At 52.2% G+C, this 26,181-nt stretch overlaps 1 protein-coding gene across 1 annotated transcript; it reads left to right on the top strand.

Moving 5' to 3' along the window:
• MELK (maternal embryonic leucine zipper kinase) lies at positions 1-23,853 on the top strand (the record flags this gene model as incomplete). Its single annotated transcript, XM_084278008.1, has 17 exons — positions 1-64; positions 345-430; positions 879-995; positions 2,208-2,351; positions 4,889-4,957; positions 6,227-6,319; positions 8,252-8,350; positions 12,412-12,480; positions 12,964-13,062; positions 13,864-13,950; positions 15,369-15,497; positions 16,151-16,288; positions 16,973-17,198; positions 18,982-19,066; positions 19,458-19,626; positions 20,011-20,114; positions 23,676-23,853. 17 exons carry the CDS (start codon positions 1-3, stop codon positions 23,851-23,853), a joined length of 1,956 nt encoding a protein of 651 aa, XP_084134134.1.
• Positions 23,854-26,181: the final 2,328 nt, after the last annotated feature.

Here is a 26,181-nt window from a genome sequence, read left to right as displayed (position 1 = left end):
ATGGCTGCGAGTGACTACGAGGAAGTTCTCAAGTACTATGAGTTACGTGAGACCATCGGAGCAGGTAGGCTGGGTCTGTCTGAGTGCTTCAGGCTTCACCTGAGTGTAGACTCACTGCTGCTGCAGAACCTGTAGGTCAGGCTTCAAGTGCAGGTTTCTTGGGGGGCACGACTCTGAAATAGCTGTGATCACTTCTGCCCTTAGTGCAGGCACTGCATACCGTGCCTGCTCCCCCCTCCAGCCTGGCTGTGAGACTGCAGGCGAGCCAGCCTGTCCTCACAGCCTTGCAGGGGGCTCTAAATGCCCTTTTTTAGGTTGGGTTTGTTTTTTTTTTTCCATTCTAGGTGGTTTTGCGAAGGTGAAGCTCGCAAGGCACCTTCTCACTGGTGAAAAAGTTGCCATAAAGATCATGGACAAGCTTGCTCTGGGGGTAAGACATCCTCTGCTGTTCTGCTGGGGTCCTGAGGAACACAGGGCTGCTGCCTGTCAAAACGCTGCCTGCTTTTGCTGTTGGGTATTGACTCTGGCTGTAAGACCTGGAAGAATTCTAACAGGTGGCTGCAAATCTGCCCCCCCCCCCCTTGTTGAGAGGGCAGCTATCAAATGGGGGAAGTCAGAGATGATTACAGCCATTAATTATCATTACAGGATTCTGGTGAGAGTGCTGTTTCACATCTGCCCATCTGGGTTTGGCTGATCAGCATGCTGGGGTCTTAGGGGAGTAGTGGCAGAGCTGTGGCTGGGTTGAATCTGAGCAGTCAGATCGAGCACTGACAGGCACACAGGCACATCAGTTGCACAACAGTCTGATGCTTACTGTGATGTACAGGCCCCCAGTGTGGTCAGCGAGGTCATGGCTTGCTTTTTGGGTGTCTTAGGATGACCTGCCTCGTGTTAAAATAGAAATTGATGCTATGAAGAATTTAAGTCACCAGCATATTTGCCAGCTGTACCACGTGATAGAGACATCCAAGAAGATATTCATGGTCTTGGAGGTAAGAAGCAGTGTTTCTGCCATGGGAAAGGGTCCCCGCTTTACAGAGAGCAGTAGATGGAGAAGAGCTGCTGGAGAGCAGCCCTGAGGAGAAGGACCTGGGTGTCAGGGGGGATGAGAAACTCCCCATGAGCAGCAGTGGCTCCTGCAGCTGGGAAGGGCGATGGGATCCTGGGCTCCATCAGCAGAGGGGTGGCAGCAGGGACAGGGAGGGGATTGTCTCTCTCTGCTCTGCCCTCCCCAGCTGGAGTCCTGTGTCCAGAGCTGGGGCCCCAGGACAAGAGAGATGTGGGGCTGGTGGAGAGGGGTCAGAGGAGCCACGGGGATGCTCAGAGGGCTGGAGCAGCTCCCCTACGCAGAGAGGCTGAGGGAGCTGGGCTGGGTCAGCCTGGAGAAGAGAAGGCTGTGGGGGGACCTCACTGCAGCCTCCCCGTCCCTGAAGGGACCCCAGGAACAGGAGGGGAATGGGCTTGTTAAAGGGCAGAGACTGGCAGGACAAGGGGGCTGGAGTGAAGCTGGAGGAGGGAAGGGGGAGAGGAGAGACTGGGGGGAAGTTCTTTGCAGAGAGAGTGGTGAGGGGCTGGAAGGGGCTGCCCAGAGAGGGGGTGGGTGCCCCATCCCTGGGGGTGTTCAGGGCCAGGTTGGCTGGGGCCCTGGGCAGCCTTGTGTAGCTCCAGGCCTGGAGGTTGGTGTCCCTGCCTGTGGCAGGGGGTTGGAGCTCTGGGACCCTTGGGGTCCCTTCCATTCCATGCCATTCTATGATTCCATGGTAACAGAGTGCACATGAAGCTCTTCTTTAAGCGTTATCTCAATGATGAGCACGTTTTGTGGTGCTTTAGCTTCAAAATTAAGCTGCTGATGTGTCACATTTTCATGTAAAAGCGGCTCGTTGCTGTTTGATAAGTGAAAGGCCTACCTTGTGCTTCAGGTAGTTAACAAATAGCCTCAGCAGAATTCCTGGAGCTCCTGTGTGGCTGCTCTCATCCCCTGTGATGTGAGTCTGGTGTTTGCTCTGCAACACACTGGGCACAAGTTGGGCTTCTCAGCTTGTCTGCTGCAGCCCTGTCCCAGGGAGGACACAGCACCTGGGTGCTGCTGTGATACAGCAGTGGGGAATAGAGCAGTTCCTTCTAGTGGCTGCCCAGCGTGCTCTGTGCTTCTCAGACTGCACTGCTGTGTTGTAAATGCCTTCTCTTTCCCTGTCCCCATGCAGTACTGCCCTGGAGGAGAGCTGTTTGACTACATCATTGCCAAGGACCGGCTCTCCCAGGAGGAAGCGCGGGTGTTTTTCCGGCAGATCGTCTCAGCGATCGCTTACGTCCACAGCCAGGGATATGCTCACAGGGATCTCAAACCAGTAAGCCTGAGGAGCAGCCAGACTTGCATGTGTAATAACAAGCACACCCTTGTGTAATAACACTTGTATAATAACAAATCCCCATGAGGAGCCAGGGTAAGCTACACCTTCTCTGGTCTCCTGCGCGTAGAGTCCCAGCATCGCTGGGCTCAAAAGCTCCTGGAGTCCAACCGTCCCTGTCCTGGGCTAAACCAGATCCCTGAGCACCTCATCTCCCCCCTGTTAAACACCCCCAGGGCTGGGGACTCAGCCCCTCCCTGGGCAGCCTGGGCCAGGCCCTGACAGCTCTGCCAGGGAAGAACTTTTCCCTCCCAGCTGAGCTGACCCTGCCCTGGGGCAGCTTGAGCCCATTGCCCCTTGTCCCATCTCCTGTCCCCTGGCTGAAGAGACCATCGCCCACCTCTCTGCACCCTCCTGGCAGGGCAGGGGAGGTGGGGAGAAGGTCTCCCCTCAGCCTCCTCTTCTCCAGGCTCAACACCCCCAGCTCCCTCAGCCGCTCCTCAGAGGATTTGCCCTCCAGCCCCTTCCCCAGCCTGGTTGCCCTTCTCTGGGCTCACTCCAGGCCCTCCATGTCCTTCTGGCAGTGAGGGGCCCAGAACTGGGCCCAGAGCTGTAGATTTAACATCATCTGAAAGAGCATTTTTTCTACTTGCCCCCATCTTCCGCAGCTGAGCTGGATGTGGCTGTATCTGAGGAAGGAGAAGCAGAACAGCACGCTCCAGCTCACTACTGTGAGCAGAGGCAAGGATCTGACTTTGAACACTGCTTAGGAGTTTCTGCTGTCCCCTTTGCTTCTGCTTGGACCTGGAGAGTGTCTTTATGGTGCCACTCTGCTGTGTAGACAGTTCTGTTCTCATGCCCAAAAGAAGTGACAGCAGTAGTTTAAACAAGTGGTGGCCAGACAGGCTGTGGGTGGAGATGTGTGCTGCTGGACTGGTGCTGCGGCGTGGCTGTCACTGCAGAGTTAAACATAGGCTTAGGGAATCAATCACACAATCACAGGCTGCACTGGGTTGGAAGGGAGCTTGAGAGCCCATCTAGTCCCACCCTGTAGTGAGCAGGGACGTCTTCACTAGAGCAGGGTGCTCAGAGCCCCATCCAGCCTGACCTTGGATGTCTCCAGGGATGGGGCCTCCACCACCTCTCTGGGCACCCTGTGCCAGTGTCCCACCACCCTCAGAGAGAAGAACTTTTCCCTAATATTCAACCTAAATCTCCCCTTTTCTAGTTGAAAGCCATTGTCCCCCATCCTGCTGCTCCATGCCCTCAGCTACAGTTCTTCCCCAGCTTTCAGGTGCCTTTCAGGGACCAGAAGGTGCTATAATGCACCCCCACACTCTATGAACGACTCCACCTCTTACAGGCTGTCTTGATAGGAGAGATGCTCCAGCACTCTGTTTTTGTGGCCCTCTGGATGCAGTGCAGTAGGTCCTTGTCCTTGTGCTGAGGGCTCCAAAGCTGGACACAGTATTCCAGGAATGGAGGATTTGATTCCATTTCTCCTTAAAGGAGTTTGAAGCTTGTGGTTTTTGTGATGCTGATATCCCTGAGAAAAGAGAATTCTCAGTCCACAAGTATTTTCCTTGACAGGTCATGAAATCTTTATCTCTAAGAGCTTCTCACCAAACAAAGCATCTAAGTACCTTGTGGAAGGAGTTGGCTTGTAGCTGGAAGGGCTGATGGATTCATAAGATCATGTGATAGCTTGGGTGGGAACTGGCTTCTGGAGGCTTCCACTGGATCCTCCAGTGTCAGACCAAGCATTTCAGGGCTTTATCCAGTCACATCTTCAACCTGTCCTGAGGCTGCACAATCCACTTGCAGCCTGTTCAGTTCTTGGTTGTCCTTGTAAGGAGTAAAGCTTTACCTTCTTCCCAGTCTGAACGTGTCTTGATGCCTGTTGTCTGTCAGTGTCCCACCAGGCAAGGCTCTGAGGAGACTGGCAGGACTCTGAGGAGACTGGCAGGGCTCTTTTTATGACTCCCTTGTAAGTATTAAAAGGTGGCTGTGAAGTCTCCACTGAAGCTTTATCATCTGTGGGCTGAACAGATGCCTTGCCCTCAGCCTCTGCTCTCTGAGCAAGCGACCCATCCTCCTGAGCAAACCAGTGGACATCCACTCAGCTTGCTGCAGTCTGTCTTTGCTGTGCTGGAGGGGCAGAAACTTGGTGCACTGCTCTAGCTGTGCTGAGCAGAGGACTAGAGTAACTTCCCCCAGTCTACTAGCTGTCCTGCTTTTCACAGAGTCCATGGTATTGCTGTCTGTCCTTCCAGCCAGAGCAGACTGCTTGCTGCCTCAGCTCACTGCTGTACTAACACTGCACCCCCCTCGCCCCCCCAGCCCTCCTAAGCAGATAGGAGCCAGTATTCCCCATCCAGAATGTGGGATAAATTCGTTAGAAACCAGTAACAATCTCTGGAGGATAGGTGTAGATAAATTGTAGCTGCTGATCTCAAGAAGGAACGAGGTGAATGGGGACGTGGCTGTTTGGATATGCAGGTTGTAGATGCATTCATTACCCCTTCCTCCTTTTCCAGGAAAATCTGCTGATTGATGAGGATCATAACTTGAAGCTGATAGACTTTGGGCTTTGTGCAAAGCCAAAGGTAAGAGCATTGGCTGCTTTTCACAGCACAGAGCTAAATCAGCCTCTGGGCAAGCATAAAAAGTGCATTTTGACTTCAGGGTGCCAGGGAAACCCCAAATTCAAGCTGCTTGCATGATGTCATCCATCCACTAATGACCTGGTAAGGCTGTAACTGCCTGTGATGACAAGGCTGCTGCAAGTCTTCTCCTCCCACCCTTCACCTGTTGTCATCATCTGAGGCAGAGACCGTTTTGTATGTGGCATCTGCTGTCACACAGAAAGGCCTGTGATACAAAGCTCAGGTGGTGTGTGTTTTTACCTCACAAATTTCAGCACTGTGGCTTTTTTCAAATACAGCATGTTGATAGCACCAGGCCATTTATGCTGGTTACACTTACAAATCCTCTGGTTCCATGGAGCTAGTTGTGTCCTGAGTTTAGAAGTTGTTTCTGGGGACACTTTATTTGCCAGCTTAACATTCATACACCAGATTTAGTGGAAAAAAACCCCACCAAATTGTGGTTTTTTTTAAACAAGTAATTTCTTAAATAGATTTTCTATTATAGTGTATTCAGAAATCTTTTGGCTTCCTATTTTACATGTCTAAGAAAAGAATATTGCTCCAAAGGCATGATGGAGATGGCAAGACAAAGGCAGCTTGCTTTCTACTTGCTTGTGATGCTGTACTTCCCTTGGCACCCTACCTTGGCCATCCCTATAAGTCAATGCAGTGGTAATAATGTTCTGGGCTGGTGTGGTTTGGCCAAGCAAAGGTAGACAGGGCTTCTGATAGTTATTTAGGTATATATTAAAGAGATAAAAATCCAGGTGTTTTGGGGAAGGTGGGTGTCAGAGCTGCAGGGTACCACCAGGCTGTAACTGACCTTGGTGTTGTCATTTCAAGGGGGCCTTGGGGATAACTTGTATATTTGGAATAGTTGGTATTAGTGTGGAGCCCCCAGCACAGGAACGACAGGGGAAGAGGGCTGCAGGGTTGATCAGGGGCTGGAGCAGCTCTCCTGTAAGACAGGCTGGGGGAGCTGGGCTGTTTCAGCCTGGAGGAGAGAGGAGGAGCTGTGGAAAAGGCTGCCAGGGCAGTGGATGAGTGAGCAGCCTGGGATCTGGACACGTGTGGGGGGGTGTGTGGTCTGCAGGCAGCTTTTCCTAGCAAAGCCATTTATTACACCAAAGCAAAACATGCAGTGACTGCAGATGTGCAGCAGGCTCTGCTGCTGCTGGCAGACTGTGTGGAGCCCTGCTGTGTGTGACAGTCCCTGTGTTACCCCAGGGTGGGCTGGACTACCCCCTGAACACCTGCTGTGGCAGCCCAGCCTACGCAGCGCCGGAGCTGATCCAGGGCAAGGCATACATTGGCTCAGAGGTACGTACCCCTGCTCGGCTGGAGGGATGGCTAGACTCTGCCTCTGCTCCTGGACCCCAAGCTGGTGAGGTCTGCACTTCCCCACTTGTTTTTTCTGGTAAACACCAGCAGGTGACACTGCCTGGGTGGGTGGTGGAAGCTGTGTGACTAGTCTGAGTGGCACAGGCTGGTCTGACACTCTTGGCCAGTTCCTCTCCAGTTAACCCTGTGCTGTCTCCATCTGCTGCTCCAGGTGTCAGTGCCCTGCAGCACAGTCACTCAAACTCCTTCCTCCTCCCCTGCCTTGCTCTCCAGCAGCAGTTTGTCCTGATCAACACCCCGAGTTGGGTGGCTGCAAATTCTGGGGCGGTCTCAGTGTCTCCTGTGCTTGACCAGGCCTGTCCTTGGCCTGAACCTGTGGATGAAAGCGTGCTCCCTTGGCACTGCATGGTGTGATCAGATCTGAGAGGAGAAACAGTGTGGAGTTTGCCCAGCTTTGATGCTGTGCCTGAAGCACAAGGACCCGCTGCTGCTGTTTGCCAGTCCATCCCAAGTGCTGTGACTGCAGTCCCCTCCAGCCTCCTCCATTGCTCTGCTGTTGGATGCAGGACTTCTCTCCCTGGAGCATCCTTTGCACTGCTACTGTTGTTCTCTAACTCCTCTTCCCTGTTTTTCTTTTGTTTAAAGTCCAGAGCACTATGGTCTGAGTGGGAAATAGAGTGTGAGGCGTTGAGAGCTGCCTGGACCTTGTGCCTGTACAAAAAGAAGCAGCAACAGGGTTTCAGCTGGCTGTAACTCTGCTGGCAGCTGTTGTGACCAGTGATGTTACCATGCAAAATCCCTTGTCATCAGTTTGATGTAGTTTCTGCCAGTGAAGCCCCTGTAATGCAGCAATTAGTGACTTAAGGAGAGGATACTGGTTTTGCTGGTGCCCCAGCTTGAGTGAGTTGACAATTGATGTGGGGTTGTGGTTTTCACTGTGAGTGTGAGAGTTCTGCCCAGAATTCAGGAGCCAACTTCTCATCTGGACTTTGCCAGAGGGGAACGGTGTTAATTGTTCCCTCTGCTATCCAGAGGGATCCTGACAGGCTGGAAAGGTGGGCCCTGGGGAACCTGATGAGGTTCAACACTGCCAAGTGTCAGGTGTTGCACTTGGGCCAGAGGAATCCCAGACACAGACACAGCCTGGGAGAAGAGCTGCTGGAGAGCAGCCCTGAGGAGAAGGACCTGGGTGTCAGGGGGGATGAGAAACTCCCCGTGAGCAGCAGTGGCTCCTGCAGCTGGGAAGGGCGATGGGATCCTGGGCTCCATCAGCAGAGGGGTGGCAGCAGGGACAGGGAGGGGATTGTCCCTCTCTGCTCTGCCCTCCCCAGCTGGAGTCCTGTGTCCAGAGCTGGGGCCCCAGGACAAGAGAGATGTGGAGCTGTTGGAGAGGGGTCAGAGGAGCCACAGGGATGCTCAGAGGGCTGGAGCAGCTCCCCTACGCAGAGAGGCTGAGGGAGCTGGGCTGGGTCAGCCTGGAGAAGAGAAGGCTGTGGGGGGACCTCACTGCAGCCTCCCCGTCCCTGAAGGGACCCCAGGAACAGGAGGGGAATGGGCTTGTTAAAGGGCAGAGACTGGCAGGACAAGGGGCTGGAGTGAAACTGGAGGAGGGAAGGGGGAGAGGAGAGACTGGGGGGAAGTTCTCTGCAGAGAGAGTGGTGAGGGGCTGGAAGGGGCTGCCCAGAGAGGGGGTGGGTGCCCCGTCCCTGGGGGTGTTCTAGGCCAGGTTGGCTGGGGCCCTGGGCAGCCTTGTGTAGCTCCAGGCCTGGAGGTTGGTGTCCCTGCCTGTGGCAGGGGGCTGGAGCTCTGGGACCCTTGGGGTCCTTTCCAGCCCAGACCAGGCTGGGATTCTGTGCTTAAGTTTCTTTAAGCAGGTGAGGCCTGTGGGCTGCCCTGGCTGTTGCTTTGCAGGCAGACATCTGGAGCATGGGGGTGCTGCTGTACGCGCTGCTCTGCGGGTTCCTGCCCTTCGACGACGACAACGTCATGGCCATCTACAGGAAGATAACGGTGGGTGCTGGTGGGGGTGGGCACGGGCAGGGACCCTGTGGAGCTGTGAGAGGGCTCTGCTGTGCAGCTGCAGAACCTGTGACCTGTGCCTGGGCTGAAAAGGCATACCTGCTGCGTTTTGTTGGGCTGTTTCTCTCAGTGTTGTGTGATGTTGTTGCTGCCCTCAGCCAGCCTCTGCAGGGCTCTGGCTTGGTCCTATAACATGGTAGGCACTTGAGTTTCCTGTTGCCTATCGTGTTGAGGGAGAAGCATTTTCATGCTGGTGAGCTGGGTTGTTTTTCATCTGAGCCTTTACCTGACCTCTCCCTCCATTGTGTGGAATGGGAATGCAGATATTTAGTCTGATTTACCAAAAAGCACGTTCTTGCGCCAGCTGCTCTCATGGCTAGGAGGGATAGGATTCTGCATCTATTATTATGCTTCCCCCATCCCCATTGAGGAGGAAATGTACACCATGTCCAACAAAAGTAGCTGAATAAACAGTAATAGAATTCAGTGCTTGGTTCTGTTTCCCTGCAGACTGCCCCTGATGCAGCTGAACAGTTGATGTTTGGCATCACACACCCCCCTCTACCAACCACTTTTCCAAGCTGCCATAAAAATGAAGGTGAAGCTTCTGTTTAGTGAGTGGTGTGGGGAGTAGCTGCATTGGGTAAGGGCTTTTGTAACCCTCTAGCTTTCTTCTCTCACTTAGTCTGGAGTGTCAAACACCCCCCACAAAACAACACCCCAGAAACAAACCCAAAAACTCCTCAGGAGCATTCCAGGACTACTCTGGTAGGAGGCAGCTGATCCCTGAGCTACTCAGGGAGTGTGTTGTGGAGCAGAAAGCAGTCTGCTCTGTAAAGTGCAGGACTAGTTCATCAAACATGATGCCTTAGTTTGTGATGGGAGTGCAGTTGAACACCCTGGGAGAAGGTCTGTAGGAAGCCCAGACTGAGTTGTAAAGAACTTAAAACAACAAAACAGAAAAGGAAGCTGAGGCTCACTGATCCCAAGAGGTCGTGTGGCAGTGCTGATGCCCAGAAGAGTCACTGTGGGAAGGATGGGGTGTTTGCAGTTCCATAGGTATGTATAATAATTAATTCAAATTGCTTCCAAGGGGAGTGAACCAGCTGGGCTGTGAATCAGATTCCAGCTGCCTTTCCCTCCCTGCTCCTGGTGTGAACTCTGGTGTCTTCCCATGCTGGTAGCCTACACTGAGAGCCTGTAATCTACAAAACATGCTTGTAAGCATGCAGGATTACAGAACATCCTTATGCCAAGGTGTAGAGCCTGGCAGATGATCTATCTGCAGAAGATACTGTCTTAAACTTCCAATAGTTGAAGTGTGAACTGAGGGCTGAGGTGAGGAACAGAGATCTTTAGATCCTCAAAGGTTATTTCTGCATGGTTTTTGCTGTCAGAAGCTGGGAGCTGCACTGTGGGGCTGACAGTGACCTTGTTTAAGTGGGTGAGATCAAGTTTTAAAACCCAGTCTGGGTGCAGTGAGAAGCTGGTGATGTTGCAGGTGTTAAGGTGCAGCCTTGCTATTAACACTCCTAATTGGTTCTATGTGGCTGTGGACTGAAAATGGCTTGAAATGAGGACATTTATGCTCTGTTAGGGAATTTAACTTCACACCTTGCAGGTTCTGAAATCTACTGTCATCTCAACCCTGAACTGTTGTTCCAAAGCACTGTCAGAATGGCTGCTGGAGTCGAGGGTATCGTGAATATCTGGGAATCATATGACTTGCATGGGATGTTTCCTTCCCTGGAATGTTCCCATCTCCTGGTTTGGAAGTACTTAAATGAGGTAAAAAGGGGAGACCTTCTCCCCACCTGCCCTGCCCTGCCAGGAGGGTGCAGAGAGGTGGGCGATGGTCTCTGCAGCCAGGGGACAGGAGATGGGACAAGGGGCAATGGGCTCAAGCTGCCCCAGGGCAGGGTCAGCTCAGCTGGGAGGGAAAAGTTCTTCCCTGGCAGAGCTGTCAGGGCCTGGCCCAGGCTGCCCAGGGAGGGGCTGAGTCCCCAGCCCTGGGGGTGTTTAACAGGGGGGAGATGAGGTGCTCAGGGATCTGGTTTAGCACAGGACAGGGACGGGTGGACTCCAGGAGCTTAAAGGGCTTTTCCAACCTGGTGACTGTGGGATTCTGAATGAAAAATCACGTGTGTAACGTAATCTCTGTTTAAAAAACCTTATTTCTGTGGTGATCCTGTGCATCTGGAGGGGAATCAGCTTGTCAAAGGGCAGAGACTGGCAGGACAAGGGGCTGGAGTGAAGCTGGAGGAGGGAAGGGGGAGAGGAGAGACTGGGGGGAAGTTCTTTGCAGAGAGAGTGGTGAGGGGCTGGAAGGGGCTGCCCAGAGAGGGGGTGGGTGCCCCGTCCCTGGGGGTGTTCAAGGCCAGGTTGGCTGGGGCCCTGGGCAGCCTTGTGTAGCTCCAGGCCTGGAGGTTGGTGTCCCTGCCTGTGGCAGGGGGTTGGAGCTCTGGAACCCTTGGGGTCCCTCCCAACCCAGACCAGGCTGGGATTCTGTGATTCTGTGATCTGGAGCCATGGTGAGCTGCTTCCCTCCCAGCATCACCCTCAGCCCAGCTGGTGCTCTTTCTGCTCCAGCTTGTCTCTTCTTCTGTAGCAGTTATTAAAAACAAAACCCTGATGACATGTGCTGCTGACCTTGGCTTAGTTTCAGAGTAAAGTTGAGCTGTGGGACAGCCCACAGCCTATAATCAGCCCATCAGCAGCGTCTCTAAAGCTGACAGGTAAACTCTTTAACCTGTGATGTCAAAGCAATGCATCCTCTGCACAGAGGATGTGGCACTGTCCTGGTTCTGGCCAGGACAGGGTTAAATCCTTGCTAGCAGTGTTTGGGAGCTGGGATGGAGCAGTGCTGATAACACAGGGATGGTTTAGCTGCTGCCAGGGAGTCAGGGACTGTTGAGATGTTCATCCTGCCCTGCTAACGAGAAGGTGGGGGGCACCCAGGGAGCTGGGGGGTACACACAGCCAGGACAGGTGTCCCAGACTGTCCAGAGGGGGTATTCCAGTTACCTCATGCTGAGCATAAAGGGAGCTGGTGTGGGGAGCAGCACACACCCAGGTTGGGGACTGTCCAGCTTTGGGACAGCTGTGAGCTGTCCAGTCGTGCAGTGCGGATGGGTGAGACCCTGCACTGTGCATCACCAGTTCCAGGTATTTCTTTGCTATAGAAGTCCTGTCATTGTTACTGCTCTCTCTGCTGTGCTAGTAAAGCATCCTTACCCCACCCCACAGGGTTCACCTTTGGGTTCTTTTCCCCTTCCCCCTGGAGTGAGAGGCTGCCTGGTGCTGAGCCAGGACAGGCACACAACACCAACTCTTGTCACTGAGGCATTGGTTTGTACAAACAAAGCTGCCATGGCCAATTGGCAGTGAGATATTTCACAGTGGCTGCTCACAGAGAAAAGATGAAGATCTCTAATCATTGAGAAGTGATCCTTGATGGGGACTTTTGGTTTAGTTTTTCAATACTGTTGTTGTACTCCACACCTGAAACCATTTTCATCTGAAACCATTTTTCATCTGGTTTTCTTCTAATCAAGAATTGTGCCATGGTAGATAATTGAATTGTAACTTGGCTATTAGATCTGTAACTTCTTTCTCTTTGCAGACTGAGGTTGAACCTCTAGCATTAGATCTAACATTAAACAAAGCTAGGGGTTGGGGGTGGCTGATTGCAAGTATCAGGGCATGCTCACAGTTCAGAGTGGTCGTGTCATCAGTCCTTCATGCTCCAACATGATTCTGAAACCTCAGTATCAGGTTGATATGATGAAATGATGGGGTGGTTGAGGTAGAAATGTCACACAAGCTGAGTGGGTGAAACTGCACCTGATAACAGAACACAGCACTTTGCTTACTGATCCCACTGAGTACTGCAATTAAAGTTGCTCAAGTCCTCCTCAAAGGTAAGTTTGCATGTACCTGCTGTTCTCTTCTCCTTAAATACCCATGTCCCAGTCATCCAAGCACTTCAGCAGTTCCTTTTGAGCTAACTGCTCAAGGTTAATTCTCAAAAAATGCCTTTTTTTGCCTTCCAGAGAGGAAAATTCACTGTTCCAAAGTGGCTCTCTCCCAGCAGTACGCTGCTGCTCAGCCAAATGATGCAGGTAAAGGCATTGCTTCTGATCAGTAGGTGTATAAAGTACTATTGCATAGGTCAAAGTATTGTATCAATTAAATACTTTAAACATATTCAGGGGTTAAACCTTTAATTCTGGGGAAATTTTGAAGTAAAAATTGATGCTGCCTTCTGCTGAGAACTCTTGGAGAACAATGAGTGGGTGTGGACATGTCTAAACATTTAAGCTTTACTTAATGCCTCCAGGCAGCCTGCATTTGTTCTGAGTCAGGATAAAGCTGGTTTTAAAATCAAGCCAAGCTTACTGACCGTGCACTTGGGCTGCACCCACACAAGCCAGCCGATGCTGAGCAGCCCCAAACTCTTACCCTTGACTGCAGGTTCTTTACTGCACTTCACAGCTCATGTGTTTGACTTTGGTGATGCTATGAAGGGGTTTCAGCTTCTAACAGCCCTAAAAATCAGCTCTTCTCAGGGATTTCAGCATCAGTCTTGTTGTATTGCCTGCTAGGTGGACCCGAAGAAGCGGATCACGGTTAAACATCTCTTAACTCATCCTTGGCTCATGGAGGGTTATTCTGATGCCATTCAGTGGCAAAGCAAACACCCAGTAAGTACACCCCCCCAGACAAATCTGAGTGATATAACGTGACCTTTACCAGCTTACTCCTGTCTGCACAGCATGGGGGGGTGAAGACGCTTCTTCAGACAAACTCTGAGGTGCCCATGGGTCCCTTCAGATGTTCTGGAGAGCACATCAGACATGATTGTGGCTTGCTTTGTATCTAGTCCTCACTGAAAACCCTGCTTTAAATGAAATTTAACCCCATTGTTCATCCTGCCTCTATCATTTGTCTTACTTGTGTGAGAGTAAAGTAGTGTGGAGAGGAAGGAGAATACTCTGGGGTTGGAACCCTGTGATCCCTGGGGTCCCCTCCAACCCAGACCATTCTATGATTCCACTCTAGCTGCGCACAGCAAGCTCTGAGGAGAGGCTCCTGCCTCTTGCAGGCAGTGCTTCCCCTTGGCCACTGGATGCCACTGTTTTTCTATAAAAGGATGCTTTCCAGTGCTTGAAGCATGGGTTAAACCTGGCTTTAGAACAGATGCACATGTCTGGTAGCTGTGGGTGCTCGTGGTGAGACAAGAGTGCAGCTTCTGTTCCAGTAAAACCTCATCTGCTGTCAGGCTTTCTTATTTGAACTCACAACCTCTCACCAAGGAGTGGACAGACTGAAGCTCTTGAAGTTGTGTGACTCCTTCAGCCTGTTCTCTGCAGGATGGAGCTGTGATGCTAGCTATTTAAAATACAAGGTCTAAAATCAGCTCAGCCCACTGGGTTTCACGACAGTGTCACTCAGATGAGACAACCTGAACGGCTCCAGCTTCAATATCCATCGTGTTCTTGCAGCTGGGACGTCTTGATGAGGACTGTGTAACAGAGCTTTCTACCTTTATGAAGCAGAGCAGGCAGAGTGTGGTGGAACTGATATCAGAGGTGAGTATATATCAGTAATTTATAGTCATTAAACACAGCACTGCAGGAAATAAATATGGGAAGGATGAAAAATGTCATACTTGAGAATAACTGACCTTTAGTCTGCTAATACAGTAAGCTTAGGAGCCTGCTGCAGAGCTCCAGAATCTAGCTGTGGCTCATAACCACAGCTATGAAGTGCCTTTTTTTTTTTCCTCTTTCTTTGCTTCTCTTTTACTTGTGATGTTTCTTGAACTTTATTTCTGTTGTTTCCCACCATGGTAAAATTCTCCTGTGCCTCTTAAAGTCAAAATGGACTTAGAAAATTTATACACCAACTACAGGTGCCATTTGCTGAATTAACTCTCTGCTTTGAAATGGTTCTGTAAGTAAGAAGAGAAAAAGAAAGACTAAGGGGAAAAATAGCAAAGCATAACCCAGGCAGACTGTAAGTTACTTTTTTGTGTGTGTGTAGTAGCTACTAATAGGGTTTTGCAAAAAGTGAGTATGTTTTGTCACTTTTTAATGCAAATGACTGGAGTTGAACTGACTGGTTCTGGAGGAATTGTACTGAGGTCATCAGTGACATCACAGGCTGTAGGAGAGACTGAAACATGCATGATCCAACTGCAACCTGAATCTAAATGAAGTCTTGAAATTGAACTTTTCCTTGTTTGGATGTGGTAGTAGTGACGTCTTGACCCTGAGCAACCTGGTGTAGCTCCAGGCCTGGAGGTTGGTGTCCCTGCCTGTGGCAGGGGGTTGGAGCTCTGTGACCCTTGGGGTACCTTCCAGCCCAGACCAGGCTGGGATTCTATGATTCTCTTTCTCTTCTTTGGGAAAAAACTTGTTTTCTCTACTAACTGTAGTAGAAATGGACTTTTAAGAGATGTGTGATGCTTCAGATGGATTTGTGGGGTTAAAGCTTCTTAAATTGTAGGGAATAAACTGAATAATCTGTTTACTCAGGGAAAAGTCCTTCCAAATAGGTTTGTGGCATTTGCATAGTCCTTGACTGTAGGTTTTCTAATCCCTTATAATTAACTCTCACGAATTGTGCTGTGCTGCAAACCTCTCCAGCGTTGTGCCTGTGCCCCCCACACAAGCAGAGCTGCTGGAAATCTTGCAAAGAAACCCGGTGCTGCTTGTGGGGTAGGAATGGGGGGGGGGGGGTGCAACCTGTGGAAAAATGAAGCCTGTGGTTGAAATACTGGGAGAGCTGAATCAGTGGCTTGGCAAAGAGCAGCCACCGTGGCTTCTTGACCTCACACACCCCGTGTGAATCAGCTGGAGTCACGCGCAAGCCCTCCAGCACTAGCGGTGCCTGCCGGGTAGGAGAACCTGCAGGCACACACAGATCTTGAGAGGGCTGAGCTTGCTTTGCACTTGGCACGTTTCCAAGCAGGAGATTAATGTGGTTGTTTTTTTCCCCCACCTAGTGGAAATATGACCAAATGTCAGCAACCTACCTCTTGCTCCAGGCCCAGAAGGCTCGTGGCAAGCGCCTGTGCTTGAGGCCGCCAGGCCCAGCCGGGCACGCCGGCTCCGCTCCAGCAGCAGGCCTGGAGGTAAGCTCTGGGGTCCAACAGGGCACCACATGGGTTAAAATGCTGCTGTTTAACAGGAAAACAGGCTGGGGCCTGAGCATCAGAGAGAGCACACGTGCAGCCAGCCAAATACTGGTTGTTAAATAGCTTCCTTTCCTGGCTGATGCGTCCTGGCTGGTTCCTGGGCTGGGGCTGGCGTCTGGGATGACACAGTGCATGAGTACCACATGGATCCTCCCTTTGGATGCTTATGGAAATGGACTAAATTGCTCATTGTCTAGCCCAATTGATCACAGAATCACAGGGGCGGGAAAGGGGCCTCCACAGACCATCGAGTCCCACCCCCTGCCTGAGCAGGGTCACCCAGACTGAACCCCACAGGAACACATCCAGGCAGGGTGTGAAGGTCTCCAGAGAAGGAGACTCCTCAAAAGTGGAGTTATCTTTTGTGTCAAGAACAGATGACTTGGTAAAGGTACTTTGAGAAGAATTTGATGTTATAAAACTCAGGTGACTGGCATGGGAACTTCCATGCTGTTAACCATCATTAGCAAATTGGGAAAATGTGAAGATGTAGATGTTTCTATGATTCTATGATGCTATGTTAATGCCAGTTTTCTGAAGAAATATACCCTTCAATCATGCACTGGAGTCTCAACAGTCTTTCTTTTCAGTCTGAAAAACCACATGAAGATACACCAGACTGCAGTGAAGTGCCAGCTGTGTTTGGATCCCAGGAATTCTCTGATGCAGTGCTGTCTGAGGGATCTCCATCAGAAGAACTTACTCTAAAGACTCCCCTAAAAAAGCAGGTGCTGGAAGAACAAATACTAGTTCCTTTTAGAGAAGTACTATTCCTAATCCAAAAGGTCTTGTTCTCATTATACATAAAACTTACTGAATATCTAAATGTGTGGTGAATCCTGGCCAAGGGGAGTTAAAAACTGAGTGAAGAAACATTTTTAAGTAAGATAAATTGTGGCTTCCTCTAGATGTAGATCATGATTCATTCCCTTTGCATGGAGACAGTGCCTAGGGAATGAGTAATGAGGCAGTGGGGACTTTAAAAGTGTTGGGAAGATAGTGAGGTACAGCAAACAAGGCTGTGGAGCTGGAGTAGAGCTGGACAAGCCTCTGAAGTTCATCCTGTCTGTGTTGGGTGAGAGAATCCACTGAAGCAATTCAAATGATACAGTTAAATGGAATAAGAAGTCTTAGTAATGTTTCCATGAGCTGGTGAGGGGGAGACTTAAATGTGCAAGCTGAAGAACTCAGAAGTGCAGGCAAATGGCAAATCACTGGAGATGTTTTAGTAAGTTACAGAGGGGTCAAGAGTACTGAAGAGATTTTAACTGCCTTGTTCAACAGGCAAGCATTGCACAGTGTTAAACTTGCTTCAACTGTAGGATTTCCTGGTCTGTAACGTTCCTGAATGCCATCAGGATGCATCAAAGAATGTCTGTCTCTTTTTGTTGTGTTTTTGTTGCATCTCACAGCACTCAGGGGATGATGCCCCACCAGGTGACTTGGAATTCACCCCAACGACACCGGTGAGAAGAAAAGTGGTATCAAAGAAAAAGAAAGACAAAGAGAATGTTGACACACAACTACCTGTAAGGAACACAACAGCCTTTGTGCTGCCTGTTCCAAGGACTCCTTTTGCAAAGACCCATATTGAGAGACAAGAACAGACTGTGACCTGCCAGACACCTGCCCCCAAAGGTTGGTGGAATGAAACTAGAACCTGCACTTTGCTTAGGAATGGCTGTACAGAGAATCCCAGCCTGGTCTGGGTTGGAAGGGACCCCAAGGGTCCCAGAGCTCCAACCCCCTGCCACAGGCAGGGACACCAACCTCCAGGCCTGGAGCTACACAAGGCTGCCCAGGGCCCCAGCCAACCTGGCCTTGAACACCCCCAGGGATGGGGCACCCACCCCCTCTCTGGGCAGCCCCTTCCAGCCCCTCACCACTCTCTCTGCAGAGAACTCCCCCCTAATATCTCCTCTCCCCCTTCCCTCCTCCAGCTTCACTCCAGCCCCTTGTCCTGCCAGTCTCTGCCCTTTAACAAGCCCATTCCCTCCTGTTCCTGGGGTCCCTTCAGGGACGGGGAGGCTGCAGTGAGGTCCCCCCACAGCCTTCTCTTCTCCAGGCTGACCCAGCCCAGCTCCCTCAGCCTCTCTGCGTAGGGGAGCTGCTCCAGCCCTCTGAGCATCCCCGTGGCTCCTCTGACCCCTCTCCACCAGCCCCACATCTCTCTTGTCCTGGGGCCCCAGCTCTGGACACAGGACTCCAGCTGGGGAGGGCAGAGCAGAGAGGGACAATCCCCTCCCTGTCCCTGCTGCCACCCCTCTGCTGATGGAGCCCTGTCAAATATGAACACAGTGACTGTGTATCTGACACTTCTGTTCCTGGGAAACTTAACTTTCTTTGCTGTATCTGCCAGTCTGGTGGTTCTGGTGTATCTGGTGAGCTGCTGAGTTACTGGAAATTTCTGTGCTCAGCCTGTCTACTCCATTCTCACCAAAATCCTGTATGAACATTGTTGTTCCCTTCAATCAGTAACACAGAAGCTCTTCTGTTCATACTGGAAATGCCAACTCATCCTTCACATGAGGGCTCCTTACAGGAGGAGACTCCTCTGTCCCAGTGCTGAGAAACAGTTCATCTTGTCAGGCTGGTGCAAGGGACCTTGGCCATGCTGATGTTCCATTAGCTTCTCTGTGAAGGATTTAAGGAGGTGTGCCCCAGAGACTAGCTTGACCTTAAGGTTGTGCAGTAACTGGTGAAGTCTGATGTCAGGAGGAGCTCACAATGCCAAAGCAGTAGGTACCTGTGAAATGGGAAACGCAGAAACACTGTTTGAGCTCCTCCTAGTGAGAGATTCCTGAGGGTGAAACAATGAAAAACAGGTTTGGCTTTTAACTGAAAGGTCTTGGATTGAGGAAGAAGAGTATTAATACTTAAAGATAGTGGTGGCACCCATCAGAAGGTCTGAGATTGTCACTGTCTGGGGCCAGGTGCAGTTCACAGAGCTGGAACTGGGAACACTGAAGAGGGGTTCAATTGCAGCAGCTCGTTTGCTGACTGTCTCACCTGGTGTTTGCACCTCCAACCCACCCCCTGCAGAGCTCCCTCGGTGCTGGGCAGTGGAGTTGGACGTGCTGGGATGGAGTGAACACAACTGCTCTGCATGGAGACTTGACTGGTGTCTGTTCTGGGACCAGAGGCAGAGCAAGAGGCAGTTCTAATCCTCTTCCTCCCCAAATTCCTGATACTGAGCTGCACCCATCCCTCTAGGGCTTCACTGGTGGAGCCCTGGGGAGATCAGTCACCGTTTCTCTTCACAGAGGGGGGTAGTATTGCTGTTATGTTAAAAACACATCTTGCCACTCTGAAGATAGGGAGCTGAGAGAGAAAAGAGGGGGGCTTAAGAACTAAGTTAATCATGTGAAACCCTTACTGAAGAGGAGAAAACCCTTCATGCCACATGGATGCTTTCTTTCAGAGAGCCAGTTCTGCGCTGTCACCCCAGTGAAGAAACCCACAAACCCAGATGAACCCACCACAGCTGAGGATCTTCCTGAAAGGAGGTAGATGCCCAGTGATTTGTGTACCCTCCTGACTGACAGCAGCACCACCTTAATCCACCTGCTGCCTGGGAAGCCTTGTTATTTCTGTTCTCCTGGTAAAAACCTGCCTAAAACCCTTCACCAGAAACACACCCAAGCCAGGGAAAAGTTTTAAAACTCTGCAATTCAGAATAGGTTCCTGTTTTCCATAATGTAAGTTCTTTCATAGTCCAGTTCCCCAGTGGGCTGTGGTTTCTGTAGGTATCTCTGGGTTTAAATCTTAACAGAAACTCTGGTAATACAGGGCACTTGTGCTGGTTTTCTTCGCTCTGTCAGGTCTGGTAATGTTTTAGTGACACATCAGCTGATTCTCAACACAGGACAGGCACTGATTGATCTGTTCACCTGGCAGGTGTCACTCAGTGGACCTGGATCTCGACCTGGCTCACGTGGGCAGCAGCCAGAAGAAGAGAAAAGCCAAGATATTTGGGAGCCTGGAGAGGGGCCTGGATAAAGTGATCACGATGCTGACACCCAGCAAAAAGAAACGACTCGCCAGAGACCGACCAAGGAGGCTCAAGGTCTGTTGGCTGGAAAAATCTCACCTGAAAATAAGCACAGTAACTGAAAACACCCAGCACCTCTATTGACCCACACTGCTGGGACAGGAGGTGCCTGTGTTCTGCAGTTGCTGCTCTTACCACATCTCTGTTGACATGGCATCAATCTGGTTATTCCCAAGAGATGTTGTGATAGTCCAGAACCAGGCAAGTCCCTGACAGGTCAAGGGAGGAGTTTGGCTGTTGCTTTTTGTGTCCCACCTAAACCTGGGGGCCCTGCTGTGGCAGGGGGTTGAAGCATTTGTATCAGCTGTTCCTAAGCTTTCCTTAGGAAAGCTTTTTGTGATGCCTTCAGTTGGAAGAGAAAGGTTTCCTGACTCTCCTTAACAAACTGTCTCCTCCTAGGCACACTGCAACGTTACCACCACTCAGCTGCTGGATCCAGACCAAGTGCTGAATGAGTTAATTGCTGTTCTTTCAACCAAGCACGTGGATTACCTTCAGAAGGGGTAAGTGCACAACATGACTTCAGTCACAGAATCACAGGGTTGGAAAGGACCTTTGAAGATCAAGTCCAACCATTCCCATCCTGAGCTAAACCAGCTCCCTGAGCACCTCATCTCCCCCCTGTTAAACACCCCCAGGGCTGGGGACTCAGCCCCTCCCTGGGCAGCCTGGGCCAGGCCCTGACAGCTCTGCCAGGAAAGAACTTTTCCCTCCCAGCTGAGCTGACCCTGCCCTGGGGCAGCTTGAGCCCATTGCCCCTTGTCCCATCTCCTGTCCCCTGGCTGCAGAGACCATCGCCCACCTCTCTGCACCCTCCTGGCAGGGCAGGGGAGGTGGGGAGAAGGTCTCCCCTCAGCCTCCTCTTCTCCAGGCTCAGCACCCCCAGCTCCCTCAGCCGCTCCTCAGAGGATTTGCCCTCCAGCCCCTTCCCCAGCCTGGTTGCCCTTCTCTGCACTCGCTCCAGGCCCTCCATGTCCTTCTGGCAGTGAGGGGCCCAGCACTGGGCCCAGCACTCCAGCTGCGGCCTCCCCAGTGCCCAGCCCAGGGGCACAATCCCCTCCCCAGACCTGCTGGCCACGCTGGGCCTGGCACAAGCCAGGATGCCCTTGGCCTTCCTGGCCCCCCGGGCACACTGCTGGCTCGTGGTCAGTCACAGTCACCCAACACCCCCAGGGCCTTCTCTGACTTCAACTTGTCTAAACATTCAGTGCTTCAATCCTTGATAGAGTATTTAAAGTTAATTTCTCAGCCCCATGCTATGAAATCCAGTCATTTTGTAGCATGTACAGAGCACTAAATGTAAAAAAAAAAACTTGCCCACACAATGCAGAACCCTGTAAAGAGCTCAGACAGCTCCTTGGCTGCAGGTGTGAACTAGTTGTAGTGAGGCAGCTCACTCAGGAGAGGCTGGTGTGGATTTTGTGCAAGTGCAGATACGTGTAAAGGCTTTTCAGGGTACAGTTACATGACAAAAACAATCTCAGGAGATAAGGTGGCTGCCTTTTACCCATCCTTCTTGGCAGCTGGGACAGTAGCATTTACCCAAGGGATTGGTGTAGTTTAAAACCTGCACAGAATCTGGGGGTCACCTCAAAACGTGTGTAGGAAAGGAAGGTTATCAGGAGGAGTCAGCAGAGATTCCTCAACGGGAAGTCATGTCTGACTGGCCTCTGAGAGCCTTCTGTGAGGGCAGGACTGGATGAAGGGGGAGCAGTGGGCATTGTTTACCTTGCCTCCAGCAAGGCTTTCAACACCATCTCCCACAGCATCCTCGTAGGGAAGATCAGGAGATGTGGGGGACGATGGACAGTGGGGTGGGTTGAAAACTGGCCAAGAAAGACAGAGCCCAGAGGGTTGTGATGAGTGGCAGAGCCTAGCTGGGGGCCTGTCACAAGTGGTGTTCCTCAGGGGTCAGCCCTGGGTCCAGCCCTGTCCAGTGCACTAATCAAGGGCTTGGATGAAGGGACCGAGTGTGTTCTCGACCAGTTTGCTGCTGATCCCAAACTGGGAGGAGTGGGCGACGTGCCTGCAGGCTGTGCTGCCATCCAGGGAGAGCTGGGCAGGCTGGAGAGCTGGGCAGAGAGGCACCTTGTGACACCCAGCAAGGACAAGGGTAGGGTCCTGCTCCTGGGGAGGAACAGCCCAGGCACCAGCACCGGTGAGGGGGACCTGCTGGGAAGGGACCTGGGAGTCCCTGTGGGCAACAGGGTGACCAAGAGCCAGCGACGTGCCCTGGGGCCAAGAAAGCCAAGGGCATCACCCTGGGGTGTGACCAGCAGCTCAGGGGGGTTCTGCTGCCCCTCTGCTCTGCCTGGAGAGGCCTCGTTGGGAACTGTGTGTGTGGTGCTGGGGTCCCTGGGTCAGGAGGGACAGGGAGCTGCTGGAGAGGGGACAGCAAAGGGCTGTGGAGATGCTGAGGGCACCAGAACATTTCTCTGGCACACAGACACTGAGGGACTTGGGGCAGTTCAGCCCAGAGAAGCCTGAGGGGATCTTCTCAGTGCTGATCAACCCTTGAGGGGTGGGCTCAGGAGGAGGGGTCAGGCTGTGTTCAGGGATGCCCAAGGACAGGACAAGGGGCCGTGGACACAAACTGGAGCAGAGGAAGTTCCCCCTGACCCTGAGGAGGAACTTCTGTGCTGGGAGGGCAGCAGAACCCTGGGCCAGGCTGCCCCAGAGAGGCTGGGGCTCCAAACCCCGTGATCTTGGGCACTGCCCTGTGCAGCCTGATCAAGGGACCCTGCTCTGGGGGGTGGGATGGGGCATCTCCAGAGGTCCCTGACAACCCCCATCAGTCTGTGAGTCTGTAAAGTGCCTTTGTGTGGATTATTTTAACTTGTAGGATTTACTAACTACTGAGAGCAGGATGGGTTCCTAGTTCTGACCAAAGCTTAGCATCTCTTTCCTCATCTCCCAGTGCATAAGAGAAATGTGCTCCCACACTTTGTGAAGCTCTGGAATGTTTTAACGCTTTGGTTGGCACTGTAGGAGGTCAGAGTACACTTCAACCTCTGACACATCTCCAGGCTCATACATCTGGAAGGATGAGGGCTTGCAGAGAAGCAGCTTCACCTATTGGGATGATCTAAACCCCACATTCAGTTTTCCCACTGTTGACACCAGCTGAGCTGTGACCAGCCTCTGGGCAGCAGTGTCTCTGCAGGGCAGAGCAGCCTTGGCCAGGGAACACGTGGGAACATGAGGAGAGGCTGAGGGAGCTGGGCTGGGTCAGCCTGGAGAAGAGAAGGCTGTGGGGGGACCTCACTGCAGCCTCCCCGTCCCTGAAGGGACCCCAGGAACAGGAGGGGAATGGGCTTGTTAAAGGGCAGAGACTGGCAGGACAAGGGGCTGGAGTGAAGCTGGAGGAGGGAAGGGGGAGAGGAGAGACTGGGGGGAAGTTCTTTGCAGAGAGAGTGGTGAGGGGCTGGAAGGGGCTGCCCAGAGAGGGGGTGGGTGCCCCGTCCCTGGGGGTGTTCCAGGCCAGGTTGGCTGGGGCCCTGGGCAACCTTGTGTAGCTCCAGGCCTGGAGGTTGGTGTCTCTGCCTGTGGCAGGGGGTTGGAGCTCTGGGACCCTTGGGGTCCCTCCCAACCCAGACCAGGCTGGGATTCTGTGATCTCCCTCCTTCCAGCTCTGGACTCAATGTGTGTGTGTCTAACGGTGCTTCCTGGGGCAGGGTGGGATGTTGGTACCTGGCACTATGGTATTCAAAGCTCACTGAATTCTGGGGTGTTTCACAATATTTTGGATAGAAATGGGGTAACTTCACCAGGGCAGGGTCAGCTCAGCTGGGAGGGCAAAGTTCTTCCCTGGCAGAGCTGTCAGGGCCTGGCCCAGGCTGCCCAGGGAGGGGCTGAGTCCCCAGCCCTGGGGGTGTTTAACAGAGGGGAGATGAGGTGCTCAGGGATCTGGTTTAGCACAGGACAGGGACGGTTGGACTCCAGGAGCTTAAAGGGCTTTTCCAACCTGGGGATACTGTGATTCTGTGAAGTGCTGCCATTAATTCCGAGCTGGGCTGCAAAGCACACCCTGAGCAGCTCGGTGACCCTGTGTCCCTTCTGCACAGCTACACCCTGAAGTGTCAGACGCGGTCGGACTTCGGGAAGGTGACGATGGCCTTTGAGCTGGAGGTGTGTCAGCTCAGCAGGCCCCAGGCCGTGGGGATCCGGCGGCAGCGGCTCAAGGGGGACGCCTGGGTCTACAAGCGGCTGGTGGAGGACATCCTGTCGGGCTGCCCGCTCTGACCCGCTGCTGCCCCTGCTGGCACGGCAGCAGCCTCCTGCCGGGCTTGGACCCCTGATGTTTTAAGACGGCCTGTTCAGAGGAGTCACACTTGAGGTGTATTTCAAACGCTGTGTCGTCCCTCTGGGGCTTTTACCTCTTTGTATATATCCTTTCTCTGTCTATTCTCTGACATCAGCTTTTTAATAAATGTGCTTTGACTGCCAGCCTCCTGAAGTTGTGTGAGCTCTTCACCCTCCTGTCTGTCTCTCACAAACATGGGTTAAAGTATTGATGTTGGTACACTGCAGATTATTTTGCTCTGTCTTCACCTATCAAGTGTGTGTGGCACAGATTCATTTGCATAATTCTCTTCCCATCCCTGCTTAAGTAGGATTTATTGAGATCATTAACTGAGTCACAGCTGTGGTTCCCAGAGTTACAGTATATGCTCAACGTTGGACAAAACAGTGCACTCTTCAATAAATATGGAGGGGAGAGTGGTAGGGTTTAAACTCTGATCCACTGTAAGGTGTTGCTGCATCTCCTCTCTGAACCTCAGTGATGCTCAGCAGGTGCCTGTGCTTTAAGATGCCCTTGTTGAGTGATGTTCTGATGGTGCATCTGGTACAACAGCAGCTCTGAGCTGTCAGGGGCGTGTTTGTAACCCCAACAGCTTCAGCAGTATCAGGGTGGAACTGCAGCATGGGGAACGTGCAGAACTGGTGAGTACAGTGTCAGTAATGGGGAAAAGTATGTGTGTGCCATGCACTTGTGCTGGAGCCAGGCTGGGAGAGAAGGGAAGGCTGCTTGTGGGTAGAGCTCCGAGCCCCTTCCCATCCCTCCAGGGGCTCCAGGAGAGCTGGAGAGGGGCTGGTGCCCAGGGCAGGGAGGGCCAGGTCCAGGGGAAGGGCCTTCAGCTGCAGGAGGGGGATGGAGAGGGGCTGGGAGGCAGGAATCCTTCCTGGGGAGGAGGAAGGCCCTGGCCCAGGGTGCTCAGAGGAGCTGGGGCTGCCCTGGGATCCCTGGCAGGGCTCAAGGCCGGGTTGGATGGGGCTTGGGGCACCCTGGGCTGGGGGGGTGTCCCTGCCCATGGCAGGGGGGTGCTGGGGGTATCTGAGTGCCCTTCCCACCCCAACCAGTCTGGGATTCAATGATAATTATTTTCCAATGCCAAGTTGTGCTTTGCCTCTCCTCAGACAGGTCGACAGGCACTTTGGCAGGTGTCAGAAGACAAGTCAGCCAGGGCGCTGGAAGCAGAGAGCTGCTGCTGCTCCGTGGGCTGTTCCTGGGTGAGAACCTTCCAGGTGCAAAAGGTGGTGAGCAAGAACAATGCTACAGACCTGACTGACGTGGCAAGAGGTGGTAGCAAGTGGCTGGTCACTAAGTGACAAGGGTGTGTGTGGGGTGTGTGTGTGTTTTGGGAAGGGTCTGTGTTCACACACACCGGCCTCGCCTGCTGCTGTACGAAACCACTGCTGGGTGCTGATGGGAAGCGCTGACTCCTCCAGCTGCCACCTCAGGTGCCTGGTTGGGTTTCGCCTGTTAAAATTTGGGTCTGTTAAACCCAAGTTCACAGTGAGCTGAAACCCCTGGCAGTGCAGCCAGGGGCTGGAGGGATGCGCGTCCAGCGCTGCCGTGTGGGGTGAGCTCTGTGTCTCCTTCACTTGTGTGTTTGAGCACAGAATCACACAGGGTTGGAAAAGACCTTTGAAGATCATCACGTCCAACCATCCCCATCCTGAGCTAAACCAGATCCCTGAGCACCTCATCTACCCTTTATTTAACACATCCAGGGAAGGTGACTCAAAAATGCAAACTTTTACACCAGGATTTGGCTTCTGCCCGAGCTGAGGTAAGAGCAGCACACAGATGGGCTGAGCAGATGATGCACTGGTAACAGCCTAGCTAATGGATAGCATGGAAGGTGTGGTAGATCACTCATTACAAGCCCAAGGGCTGAAGCACTGAAAGGTTCCCTTGCTTTTGCATTCCTTCAGGTGTCATTTCAGGATCGACTACATCAGATCCCTGAAACACCTACACAGACACAGCTGAGTATGCCCACCCCTGGTGACAAGACTGATGTCACGAAAGAGCAAGAAGTAATTAAGATGTCTTCATGCTCCTTCCTTCTTTTTAAACCAGAAATAACTGGGACATAATTGATCCAAGTTGTCTTACAAGTTCTGATGTGTGAAATAAGGTCCCTCTCCATACGCTTCCATCCTGACCTCTTTTTTTGCTAGTATTCCTTGCTGAAGGACACCTGGTGATGGGAATCAGAATGGGCAAGAAGCAAGATGTATTTGCACTTTCTTTGGACCCAAACTGCTTCTGCACACTCAGTA

This window comes from Gallinula chloropus (assembly GCF_964237585.1).
Source record: "Gallinula chloropus genome assembly, chromosome: Z".
Taxonomy (NCBI): Eukaryota; Metazoa; Chordata; class Aves; order Gruiformes; family Rallidae; genus Gallinula; species Gallinula chloropus.
This window is presented reverse-complemented; position numbering and strand designations above follow the sequence as displayed.